This window comes from Clinocottus analis, unplaced genomic scaffold, assembly GCF_023055335.1.
Source record: "Clinocottus analis isolate CAN_PGR_092001 unplaced genomic scaffold, fCliAna1.0.p SCAF_14, whole genome shotgun sequence".
NCBI classification, from domain to species: Eukaryota; Metazoa; Chordata; class Actinopteri; order Perciformes; family Cottidae; genus Clinocottus; species Clinocottus analis.
In genome coordinates this window covers 7,016,812-7,030,926 of record NW_027175865.1, presented here as the reverse complement: position 1 = coordinate 7,030,926, position 14,115 = coordinate 7,016,812, and the positions used below count along the sequence as shown (strand labels likewise).

The window sequence follows — 14,115 nt, the reverse complement described above, 5'->3', positions numbered from 1 at the left end:
TAGGGTTTGATGTTGAATTTCGGTGTTGTGACGTAATCTAAAGTGAACATGTGAAAACTTTTATAAAACACAAAGTCCTGACTATCAAAAGAGAGAAACTAAATCCAATGAAGCGGTCGAGCAGTCGAAGGGAGCTGGAGGTGCTGAGTTACTGTACTTCCCCTGCTGTACTGCTGTTATCCTTCCTGGTAGACAGTATTTAAGATATTAAAAGCAGTAGGATAGTGAAATAACAAAATCTGCTGATAGAAAGCAGACCACATGGGCTGCAGGATACAGCGCTGATAGTCATTTTTAACAATTAATTAGACGATTAAATATCTAGAGAGAACCCCAGGGAATGCCCTTAAATAAGGAAATCTGCTGATGAGAAGCAGCTTAAGGTGGTAAGAGATCATTCACTTGCGGTCCCTTATCACATTTAATGGGTTGGCGTTACATTTGGGGAAGAACTTTGATTGGCTGACACTGTTGAGGGATACATTTTGTCTAAATTCTTCCTTGGAGTGCTGTTTGACTCACGGCATCAAAACGAAATCGCCATGTCAGCATGACCCTGCTCATTTTCTGGTTATGCTAATCAGGTGACATTCCTTCCTGCTTGGCAGGAGAAGCTGATTGGATGGGCCGAGGTGGTGACCCTGAAGGGAGGCCGTTTGATTGGTTGGCTGATATAAAGCTGAATAATGGACTGACATTGGCCAGGAGGCTGTATTATTATCAACACACACACACACACACACACACACACACACACACACACACACACACACACACACACACACACACACATAGGGATATTAATACCAGCATACCAGCACAGCCCATATTTTAGCCAGGTGGCCAGTGGTTCTTTGACAGATCTGAATATCAAATCAATATATCATTTGATGTAAATTCTATCCTGTCCTGGCACCGACAGGGTTCGGTACCCGATCTCTATAATTCCATCACAGGATTAAATAGCATTCAGATATGAGGCCAATATATAATGTCTTGGACTTCTTTTAGAGTCAAATTCCTATCTTGCCAATCTCGGCACTGGAAGACCTCCCTTTACTCGGACTGATGATGTTTTTTAGTGCCGTTTTTGATGTGAGGCACGTATTCCTTTCAAGGCAGTATGATATCTGACAGCTTATCAATACAAATCTGTCATGGAATTGGTTGATTTCATCCCAGCGTCACATTATTTTGGCATTTGCACGACTTTTGTGACGTGAGGCACCTACATTGTCCTGCTTCGCCAGATGAAAAGATGTTTGCCAGGCATTTCCTGTAGTCATTACTTTATCCACTGTACATGTGTGGACAGTCATTGAAGGCCGGACACTAAGAGATTTGGCAGCTATTTTGTAGCATAAAATTATAGAATGATATATAATGATCCAGATAACAAGCTAATGACTCATGCTGCTGACAATGCCAGGTAACCTTGTGGAGTCCCACTTCTTTCTCTATAACACTGAAAACCCACTCGTTGTTTGTTGTATTAGAGGGTTCTTGTGATAAATACTTGGACGGTTCTTTGTGTCACTCATCTACGTTGTCTATTCACAAAATGAAGGCTCTTGGAGCCCTTGCCTATGTGATTTCTCATTCACAAAATAAATTAGATAAAGACAATGCAAAATACATGAACAATTAAGAATGGTTTTCATTGTGCTTCGCTATTTTAATGTGATTGGGAACAAACTCAACGGAAATCAACGAGGAAATACAATAAAGTACAATATCTAAAAGAGTGTGACGGGGCAGCTCGTTTGATGAGATATATGACATAGTCCTATCAACAGGTTTGTGGTTGGTTGGATGATATGCAAACTACTGTATTTTACAGTGGGTCGCAAATCATGTATGTCCACAGATGTGAGCATCCAAAGTCACTGATTTAGAGGTGTACGACGTACCGGTGGCTGCTGACATTTGTATTACTCATGTTTTTTCATTGCGTTTTGATGCTTTTGGGACATGATCTGTTCCCCTTCCATGGCAATAAATACAACTAAAAAGTGGAAGATTGGTAGACGGAGAAATGAATTCAAAACCGGAATGTGCCTTCAAAATTCTGCTTTATACACTCTGCTCTCCACACTGTGCTGTGTGTGTGATTGTTCTGATTGATGCTCCCACGTAAAATCTGACCTTGCTGCTGTTCCAACGGCGAGGAGCTGCATTCACACTGTAAATAATGAAAACTCACACGCAGCTTTAAAACAGCATTGATTTCTCTCGTTTAACTTGAAAGCGTGGAGCACATTACATTATTACCGGGATTTCCTCCTCTCCTCTTCCATCCTCTCCTCCCTTACTCGCTTCTGCTGTCTCAGTGCAGGTTTGCTTGTCTCGTCTTTTTCTTCTCTTCAATATTCTCTTACGGTTCTCTTTCTTTCCTGCCTTCTTCTAATTGCTTTTCCTCGTCTTGTTTCTTACTCCTTATATACAATATTCTACCATTCCATGTCAAATCTCACACACTTCGCATGCGATACCGAATAAACACTGGAATATGTGCATATGACACAGACACGCACGCACGCACGCACACACACACACACACACACACACACACACACACACACACACACACACACACACACACACACAGTAAAAACAGTAAAAACACTTTTATTCAGGGACAAAGGTGACTTATTCCATTCCTTACACACTGTATGAACGGAGCTACAGATCCAGAGTCCTCTTTGTTGGATTTCTAGAACAGACCTTCACAAAGTGGTCTTCATTAATAACAAGATCAATGTTGAGTTCAACGCTGGCACACAGGTTTACTTTAGTACCGAGTATATTGCGAGTGCTAAATGTATTGATTGTGTACAATTGGTTGGGGGAAAAGGGGAGATAAAGAAAAAAAAATTGGGTACAGATCAAAAGAAGAAATAAAAGCAGATAGATTTGCATGGAAACTGTGCATCCATGCATTCATGCTGCCATGATGTTACTGGAATCTCCTCTCCCCGTAAATCAGTGTATATCTTAAATGTTAATGAAGCGCAAGAGTAATATCTTTCATTTCTTTATACTTTCAATATGTTTGTGTGTTTTTTCTTATCCATAACATATTTTAAAATGTGCAAAGGAAGGCATGTCAAATTAAAAACAAAAAAATCTGACAATCTTTGATTGCCAACATGGAACAATTATTCAAATTCCTGATGATGATGGTGGAGTGGATTGCTGATTGTAAATCAACACCATCAAATATAGTCAATGTGTTAAACAAATATCTACGAGGTTATTATATTAGAACAAGTGATAATAGTATGAGCTGACTCAATTTATGGCTTCAAAATAACTCAAGCTTTTAAAAAATGAACTTTGTAAGACCCTGGAAATACTGGTGTCAAAAGGTCGGGACTCTCCAAGATGAGAACACGGGGCTTTCCAAGGAAAGAAGAACATGCCTGAGGGGGAAGCGTGGGACTTTTCAAGACTCCATTAGGAAAATGAGACTTGGGCAGAACCATAAAAAATTACACCATCAGTTCCAGGGCGACCAAGGAGGTGTTTAAAAATAAAGGAGATGTATTGGCCCCAGACGGAGGAGCTATACACAACAATGTTTAGAACAGCATATTCAGTTAGCTTGCTCGGGTTATATTTTGTGCTCTATTGCATCAAACTCTGACCGTTTCTAGTGGTTTCTTCAAACATCTTTGGAACACCGTGGCAGCAAATGACAAAATATAGTGTCAGAGTATAAGTTTAGACTCCATCAACAGGCACAGTGTGAGCTATCGCTGTCACAGAGGCGGTCTTTTCACTCTTCCATAGAAAATTAAAGTACAACTTTACCGGCTTACTGAAAAATGGAGGGAGTGTCATATTAACACTTGCAATGACACATACTGAAATGTTTGTAGTTGTATCTGGAAATCTGAATATTATTAATGTATGTATGTTTTAAAAAAATATATGACTATATACTATAGTATCACCTTCCAAATCCTATTAAGGTGCAGCTCCTTCAATCAACCTCCACTCTTGGGGTCACCTTCTCTTTCCCAGGATGCCATTAACTGACCTGGATTCAATTGTTAAATCGAGGCATGGAGAGACAGACTGAATGATCAATGAAAGTGAGAAAGAAGACAGACAGACAGACAGATGGATGGATGGATGGATGGATGATAGAGGAGTGGATATTATCAGTCCCCTCAGGTCTCTTTGATAAAGATCAGAGAAGCCACAGCCAGAACCTCAATCACATGCACACGCACAGGTGGACGCACAAACACACACAAACACTGTTGGGGAAATATACATCACTTAAAGTATGCGCTCAGATGTAAGGACACACAGACACACACGCACGCACGCACACGCATGCACTTGACTTTTACACTCAGATCATGTTCAAGTCAAAGAGACTAGAGTCAAAATCAATCAATCAAGTGCTGATAAGGGCTCCGACACAGAGAAACAAAGGGTGGAATGTGCTTTTAATAGCCGCCTCCATACATGGACGCTCACTTTTCTATCTGGGATTCGGCCTCAACTGTTCGCTTTTCACGGCAACATTCCCCAGCAGCTGCACAATCATTCAAACTGAACATTTCATGAAGTGTTCCCTCGGAGGATCTGGTTTCAGTGGCAGTGCATGCAGCAGTCTGATCAGACTCATCACTGGGAGGATTGAATGTTGTTGGCTTGTGTTTACTGCCGTGGCTGGTAAATAGTGCCCGAGCCTGAAACGCAATTGATGCCGGAGATAAAAAAAATATCGGATAGCTTTCACAACAAAAGATGTTTGTTTCCTGAGATTAAACCCTTGTTCTAACAAAAACAGCACACTTCTGAGACTAAATTACACCAGGTTTGATGCAAAAGCATCAACAGGCTGGTGGTTATTGCTCACATGCTTCATGGACCCGGAGGGAGCAATGACCCAACAGTCAAATGGCTCTAATCCTGGGACATTTCCTTTGTTTTACTTAACTCACTGCTCCTCCTTATGTTATAGGGTACTTGTCAAGTCAAACAGTTTAGAAGTGTGCTAATCCATTCGTTTGCTGCTCATGCGTTTAAATACAGTTGAAAACAAAAGTGATGACAAAACATGTACATCAAAGTAAATCAAAAGATGAAATGGACACAACAAGGTAGAGGAGAAGAGAAGACATGTATTAGCTCTTTTCTGGACAATCTGAATAATGTATATCAAATTGAGGAAACAAGTGAGTGCCCAGAAGGTCAGTGGATTGGCTGTAAGCATCTGTGAGTAAGTAACTCTCCATGATATTCTGTGGAACTGATGGATAAATGCCCAGAAGAAGAAGGGTCTATTGATATAAGTGACATCTGGCCAGTGAGAGCTCCCAAAGTGTTTAACCTGCAGCCAGCAGCCAACTGTTTGTTTGCAAAAAATACAATTTTCAACCCCACAAAAAGGTGGAGGTTAAGAAGTAGAGCGATCGAAAGAAGGTCATTCCTCCATTCATCTTGTTTCATTTGGACAAATTCTACTCTCTCCATCCCTGCTTCAGTCAGAATGTCTACCTTCAGTTCCTTCACAATTCTGTATGTATCAACAAAAGGATGCAGACGGCTAAACGCTGAGCTCAATTCCATTGTTTTCACGATAATAGAACATCTAAATCCACCAGGACTGAAATGTTGATGATTGCCACTGTAAAATAAAATTACTTTCATAAGGCAAAATGCAAAGTGTCTTTGATTTGTGTATGACTGTGTCTGACTGTGATAGACTATGTGGGAACCTGAAGTTTCTGCTTTTGTTTAAAAGGCAGGAACATCAGGAAATAAACACGAGTGTGTTGTGCACCTGAAACCATTTGCCGTGGAATGTGTTTTCGTTCTATATTTTGTTGATCTTTGTTTATGCCTTCTCTTGAGGAACTATGTAAACCCTCTGTGGTTAGTGTAAAAAGCAAGTAGAAAAGTGTATCCCTGCAAGTCACAGAAAAGAGAAAAACAAACAGATAATATGAGTGCAGAGGAGAAGATGGAGAACAACACCAGTGAAGAGAGGGTGGGGATAAGGAGAGTGAGGTGAAATCTCTGCTGGCTTGTTGGTCACATGGCAGCATGTCCAAGGCTGAAGAACATGCTCTCCAGTCCATGTTCTGAGAGGCATGACATGCTTACATGTGGAAGCTGCGTGTCTGCTTCTATATGGTACGCATCTCCATGTCTCCACATCATGTGCCTCTGGGAAACAAGTAAACCAACTAAAATCACATACAGCGCTTAATATAACTGCAATACTTATGTAACTTGTGTCATACAGTTCTTGTTCTCATATGAAAATGATTAAAAGAGGTACTTTCATATTGTCTATAGAGGAAGGTGATATACAACCTATTATCTCCAATAATATACTTTTTTTTTTCTTTTAATGTTTTTGCTGCTATTTTGCATATTATTTACTTCAGTTTCTGTCTTTTAATACAGTCAAAAGGGACAATAAAGGTAAAATCATATTCAAAAATATGATTAAGAGGAGATGTATGCAGATGAACAAGGTCCTACAGAGGAGGAAGAGTAATAGGCAACAAAAGAGGTAATTCTTCGACAATGACCATGCTCAGACTGTGTGTGTGTGTGTGTGTGTGTGTGTGTGTGTGTGTGTGTGTGTGTGTGTGTGTGTGTCTAAGTGCTGTGATAATATATGATTCTGTCTTATCAGCCCAATATCAAACTGCCTCTGACATCATGTTAAATTATACATTGTTCTTTTTCTCTATCGGTTTCTCTCTCACACACACACACACACACACACACACACACACACACACACACACACACACACACACACACACACACACACACACACACACGCACACACCGTATGGTATGTGCTGGTCTATGAATTAGTTATGACATCACAGTCTTCAGAGGAAGAGTATAAAATGTTCAAAAATTACATCAAAGTGCATCCCACCAAGCAGACAGGCAGAAAAAGGATGGAGCCACACTACTGCACCTTTGCACTGCCAATTGCAAAATCCCCTCGTATTGAGGGATCGATGAATGAACTTTTTTCATGTATCTCTGTTCTATAATGTAATGACACACATTCATCCTTCTGTCCATTCATACTTTCTCTTCAGACCATCCAGATCTAAGGCGCAGTATCAGTAGGTCGAGCAGAGCAGGGCTCCACATCCACATCCTGCAGCTCCTCTTGGGCTTGTGTGTCCCGAGGCGTTCACAGGCCAGGTGAGCCCTCCAGCTTCTTCTGGGTGTTCCCCAGAGCCGCTCCTGGTTTGACGTGCCAGGAATGTTATATAATATAATCCAATGTGAAGAACTCCGACCTCCTTCCATATTTCTTAGCTTCACCCACTCATCCTTCTGTTGAGTCACGCTGCAAAGCGAACACAGTTTGGTTGTGATCTCGCTCTTTCAGTCTTCCTCTCAGATTGGTAATGTGTAAATATTGCGTGTGTGTAAATGCACTGTACTTGTGTAGCTATTTTCTGGTCTTCTGACCATTCAAAGTGCTTTAACATAACTGGTCATCATTCACGCAATCAAACGTGACAATCAAAGGTGCCACGTGCGCATCATGACTAACATCCATGCACACATTTATACACTGTAGGCACAGCTATGGGAGCAATTGTGTGCGTGTGTGTGTGTGTGTGTGTGTGTGTGCGTGTGCTTTTGAGTGAGAGTGAGATATTTAACCACTCATTTTAGAAGTTCCTATTGTGGTTAAAAATCATATTTTGTACTTCCATGAATAATGGTGACGATTTATTCACGTTATTGTCGAAGCATTTATTTTTGACAATGCTAATGCAATACCTGCAGAGATCTAATATCTGAATTGGCTCCAGGAGCAGATTAGGCAGAAGGATTACATGCAGTAAAGATAACTTGCCAGAAATTGTCCAAACTAGAGTGGATCATTCCTTCTGGAAAAAAAAACAAAAAACTCCTCCTCTCTGAATGAATTCACAGCCAAGCCGAGTGTTTTGGACATTATGAGATGCCGAATATAGAGAGACAGACATATCATCAGGATAATGTTGCATTTTTTGGGAAAAGCCAATTGTGAGTAGACTCTCCCTGTCACACACACGCAGAGGAAGTCCAACAGCTGAACGTATCGGAAACAAGGAACTCTTCAGATAAATCCCCTGGAGCAAATTATTTCTGTGTCGCACACATAGACAAACACACACACACACACACACACGCACACAAACACACACAGACATATAACACACGCCGATAGAGAAGCACACAGCATCAACATGGGCCAAGTAGGAAGTGGAAACTAGTGCCAGTGAATAAATCTGGGACAACTGCTTGGACGTACAAGTAGCACAAACACACACAGCTATGCACACACAAATTCGGATGCAGCATGTGTGCAGACTTTCACCGAGGCATTTTGCAATCAGTGATATTGTCATTATGCGGCACACTAGACACACGTATCAACACACTGAACAACCACCGACCATCCAACTTGCATTCAGACAAGCACAAAGGCCCTTAGAAGGATGCAGAGGGACACACAGAGAGACCGTTAAGCAGTCATTTTCAACAGCAACCAGCTGTGACCAACACTATGTGAGTGTTGTGTGTGTGTGTGTGCGTGTGTCAGTGTGTGTCTATGCGTGCAATATAAATGTGAACAAGCTGTCATCTTAAAGTTAGTAAACAGAACTGTGCAAACCCATTCAATACACATTAAATATTACACCAGGGATAGTTATTTTCCACAGGCCTGAATAGGTTTTGACTACCTTGAATGCAAAACTACATCCAAGACACTAACTGTGTGCCTCTTTCACTTTAATACACGCATTGCAACAGAGTATTCAGATGTGTAATAACTATATGATTATAATGCGAATCAGAAGTATGGGTAATGACATTGCCGTTTGTGAAACTTAATGCTTATTGCATGTGATTTACTGTGGTAAGTAAATGTCTCACACTGTGTCCTTTAAAATGACACCTCAACACATCACAGAGAATAGCAAGAAGATACATAATTGTTGTTTTGTTGATCTGCGCAGTATCATGCGTGTGCCTCCGGTCGACAATTTTATGCTCCTCTGTTTTATGCTCCGGAACTAACTGCCTCATTGAGGACATCAAAGTTTTTCTAATCTAAATCTAATCTGAAATCGTTAATGCACACAGGGCATGGTGCTGATACATAGTGAGTTCTAATTTTAACCATCACTTCAACTATTCATATCTCTTCTTTCATCTGGGAAAATGGTACTGTGATGTTTACGTGGGCCCCGAAGGGAGAGGGCAAAAGGGGACGCTTGAGCTACCCTGCAACGGGCCGAGTTCCCTCTGGAAGCATCACCCACATTATTTCTTTGTTAAAATGTTAAATCTCTGTTCTAACAAAAACATAGCAAATATGGATTTTTTTGTCCCATGTGTCAGGGAGAGAAAGTCTGCCTGTTTTAGCTGAAGTGAATCAATATGTGCATTGGGTAAGATCTTTTAGGGCCTAATCCCTTAGCTGTGGAGGGTCAAAATGGACTGATTCACTAAATCTAGATTGTTGTTCTGAGACGTAAATACGACCATAAAACCCTGTTTCCGTCCCTCAGGCCTATAATGTCACGGCTTGAGTATGCTCTCGTTCTGTGTCATGCTCTGTCTATGCTTTTCCTTTTTCTCTTTGGATTTGACAGCCTGCCATGTTGAAAAGGAATGAACTTGTCACCCATTAGGAAGTCCTTTACTGCTCTGAGGGTAAAGGAGTCAGGGTGCTTGAGTTCAGAACATGGCAGCTTTCCTTGAAAACTTTCAAAATCGGAATGGCCTGACTAAATCATGTACGCTATGTCTGCAACATAAAAAAACACTTAAGTCCCTTAAAATACACCACGTCCCCTTATTCAGCCCCACATACTAATGCAGCGCACACATTTTAAATAGGGGGACTAAAAGTGAAGTCTGACCAAAAGCAAAACATATAATCTTACGTTTAAAGGTGCAATGTGTGGTATTCAGGTTTCTCTAAGTGAAATGTGTTTAGCAAAAATCAACAGGGGTCGCTCCGGGTAAACAACACACAGTGCACCTGCTCAATTACTTCTGCATTCAAAAGCAAGGGGTCTACCCAGGGAGCTTTGCTGTCTGAATGCCTTCTTTGTTTCATACTACGGACTTTTATCTGACATTTGGTAATTAGCTTTTTGTTGTTTATTTACATTGTTCATTTGTCTCAATGATGTCACGCATTATCACACGCACACACAAACACAGACAGGCGGTAACTGACCTTCGTAGTTGAGTTTGAAGCCATGTGCAGAGACAGCAAAGTCACTGGTCAACCTCAAAGAGAAGACGTTTCCCGTGCTGGTGACAGGTGTAGGAACCTGGAAGCCCGTTAGCCTGTGCAAACACAAGGAAGAATGTGTTGACGTTAAACACATTTAACTTACAAGAAAAACACAAAAGGCCCACAACCTTGAGTCTGGTCTAATAATGATTACACTCCTACATCTGATGTTTGCTCTTACTAATACACTGTCTGGCAAATAACCACTGAGGCAGAACATGATCAACTCTCCATTATTAGAAAACATAAACATATATGAAAGTCCACGACTTTAAACTTTTTTTTTTTTAAATCAACAAAACCAAACGATCAAATTGTACCAAAAAAAATGTGAGCCTTGGTTAGATAACTAGCAACATCAACATTAGGTTTGTGTACAAATAGGTCGACAAAAAAACAGGAGGCAAGTAAAGAGGCAAAGCTGTGTGTACTTCATGTTTGAGTGTGACCTTCAAAAATAAGCTTACACACTTCAGCTTTAAGATTCATTAAATTAAATGAGGAAGAAGAGAGAAGGAGGAACGGAAGGCCAGCTTTTAACTTTTTTAGTTATGGATAAGAGCCAAACCATGTTCCGCCGTTACCATTCTTTATTTTCTTTTCGCTCCTTCCTTCCATTTCCTCTCTTCCGCTTTCATCCCTCCTCCTCTTCATCTTACCTAACACACTCGCACCAGCCCTTCCTCCAGCATTAGGTCACCTAACTTCTTGTTTAGGTGTTTGTCTTACCTCCCTTACACTCCCTCTCCCCTTTATTTATCTTCCTCTCTGCCCTCTCGCTTGCCTTTTTTGGACAGAAAATCTGCAATACAAAGCACCATTACGCAGACTTTTCTTCTTCTTTTTTGATCCACTGAATCTAACTCCACCGGCACAATGCTGCGATTGTTCGTGATTTTTGATAACGTGCCAACATTCTGGAGGCGAAAGAGGCGCGAGACGACAGTGTTGGTGTCTAGTTTGTGATGTGTGACGGCCACCATGGACATGGCTCTGTGATACCTCCACTGCTTATTGGCGAAGCGACAATGCTTCCCCGTTCCATGTCCGCACCGACAGACCAGCTACAGGCGGACTAACGTAATGTAATAACGGCGAAACAGTGCCGCTTTGAACAGGCGGTGTGAAAAGGAGTTACTATGGCACGTATCAACACACATCTCTTCTTCCTCCCTCCACCTTTCTCTTTCTCTGGCATTCCTACAGCTATTTTTTTTGCTGCTTTCCTTTCTTCTTTTTACCCTCATCTTCCTCATCACCCCTGTGTCACATCCTTTCCTTTTCATCTCCATCCCCTAATTTTCTACTCCCTGTCTATGTTTTTATGTTTTTCATTTCCCTTCTCCACATCACCTTTCTTTGCTACCTACATTCACTTTCATCCCTGTATCCAACCTACAAAGACCTTCTCTCTTTAGCATCTATCTTTAAATATTCTCTCCCCTTCATCCCGGTCAGAGCACAGTCTGTGATAACATAAATCTCTTGGATCCTTCAGTATTACATGTGCTGCCTTGTTTATTTTTCTGGAACTGATTCAATAGCTTTTCATTAGATAGCCGTGAGTTCGGGATTGATCCTTACTCACGCCTCTGCACTGATTGTCCCACTCAATGTGCTTCCTGCCTTATCTTCCATAAAACAAAGGAAAAAGTCACGAAACTAATGTCAGAAAAGTCTTGACATAGGAGACCAATTTAATGTGTGTACACTAGTTGTGCTTGTGAGTTGCTAAAATGAATCTCTGACTGGCTAATGTCGATGTCTTTCCTCTTCTTTGTCTCTCTGAAACGTTGCTTTTACCCTACGGTATGCTCCTTTCTTTATTTCACCATCTCAACTTCTCCTTTTCATATTGCATGTATTCCCTCCCTCTCCAAACCCATTGGGGCTTAATCTAATTTCTTTTTTTTTTTTTTTTACTATTGCCCCTTTGAACAGAGTTACAAGGGGTGTTGGTGGAAATCTTCCCATATGAAATGGGACAACCCTTTGAGACCCTGATAATTTATTAGAAGTCCTAGATGTGACGAGCCACTTTGTGACAAAATAGCGGCGCTTTGTCAGCTAGCTACCCGTGCTCCTCCCCATGCTACTACCCGCGCTACCGCCCGTGCTACTACCCATGCTACTACCCGTGCTACTACCCGACCAGAGGAGCGGTAACAAGTGCAGAAACTTTGCTGCAGGACTGTTAAATGTTGAGCAACACATGCCATCAACAGGGGTGGGGTGTGACATTGATACGTGGAATGCTGAAAAAGAAAATCAAAGTTAAAAGACAGTTTGCAGAATCAAAATGAAGTTATGTGTTTGTGTTACTTCTAGCACAAACACATTGATGAGCTGCATGAAAAGACAGAGTTTTGCTTGGTTCTAAGGGAGACCTGCTGCTCACTGGACACGGCCCTTAACCAGTTGTGTTAGTCCAAAGGGCATTTATAAAAATATAGGAAATGACGGATCCTTTTGAAACATTGTGTACATTCATGTTAATCTAAGGAGCTTCTTGATAAAAACACAGCTAGATTAAGAAACAGCAAATATTGTGTTATGTAAATGAACCTAAAACCATTATCTTCGGCTTCCTCTCCAATATCCTTTTTGTTATGCTTTACTTCTGCTGAAAAGCACACCTTTAACACACACACACACACACACACACACACACACACACACACACACACACACACACACACACACACACACACACACACACACACAGGCTGCATACTCTATTTCCTGTGTTACAATTTATCTCTGAATTTATGTGTTTTGAGATTTATGAGGTAAAACCAAAATTATTTTACAGAAAGTGAAAGAGAGATGGAACAGATGGTGTCTGACATTCAAGGTCTTTTCCTGTGGGAGTGTGTGTGTATGTGTGTGTGTGTGTGTGTGTGTGTGTGTGTGTGTGTGTGTGTGTGTGTGTGTGTGTGCGTGCGTGTGTGTGGTGTATGGAGTGAAATCCCATTAGCAAGTGAATGAAGAACTAGCTAATATCAGCAGAGTGCTTTCTCTACTCTCCCACACACACAAACATAAGGGGCGTCACACAGGATCAGACACACAAACACAGATAGAAACACACCATTCGCTTTATTTTCTCCAAAAAAGCAAACATGCAGTCTGGCTAATGCGATTGTCAGACCCCCACCCCCTTCTGTGTCTCTGTCGCTCCTTTTCTCCTTCCTTTGTATCTGATAGTGTCTTTATTGCCATGAGGAACATCTCTCTCTTTTTTTCCATTATTATTACTGGCATGAAAAAAGGAGACACAGGGTTGAAAGAGATTAACTGTAAAAATAAAATAAAAAACGACCGAAGGATGGACACGATGAGAGAAATGCTGCACAGTTATGGTTTTGTATCGCCTTGAAAAATAATTTCTCGCATCAAATCATATCTGATGTGAACTGCATCGTTTAATCACATCAGAGAGTCATCTGATAGGAACCTACAGACCATGCACGCTCATATGCTGTGGGTAGGTATGCACGGAGCAGTGTGAGTGTCTATCTGGAGTTGTATGTATAATCACGTTAATACCGATTCAACTTTATTTACAGCAACTATTTTCTGGTATAATATCAGTTTCTTACTGACCACATTTGATGATAATATGCAATTGATTTGCATTTACTATTGGCATTTTAACTCACAACATGCATATTACCTAATAATTCTAATCTGATGATAATATTGACATCCATATAAGGGGAGGCGGGGACACACATATATATATATATATATATATATATATATATATATATATATATATATATATATATATATATATATATATA

General features: G+C 40.8%; 1 protein-coding gene across 5 annotated transcripts in view; it reads right to left on the bottom strand.

Moving 5' to 3' along the window:
* The window catches only part of csmd3b (CUB and Sushi multiple domains 3b), a 297,260-nt gene that overhangs the window by 192,189 nt on the left and 90,956 nt on the right, over positions 1-14,115 (bottom strand). For all 5 annotated transcript variants that reach the window (XM_068575849.1, XM_068575850.1, XM_068575851.1 and 2 more), the window contains exon 3: positions 10,250-10,362. In XM_068575849.1, coding sequence (XP_068431950.1) covers positions 10,250-10,362 — 113 coding nt within the window. The remainder of the gene's footprint in view (positions 1-10,249; positions 10,363-14,115) is intronic.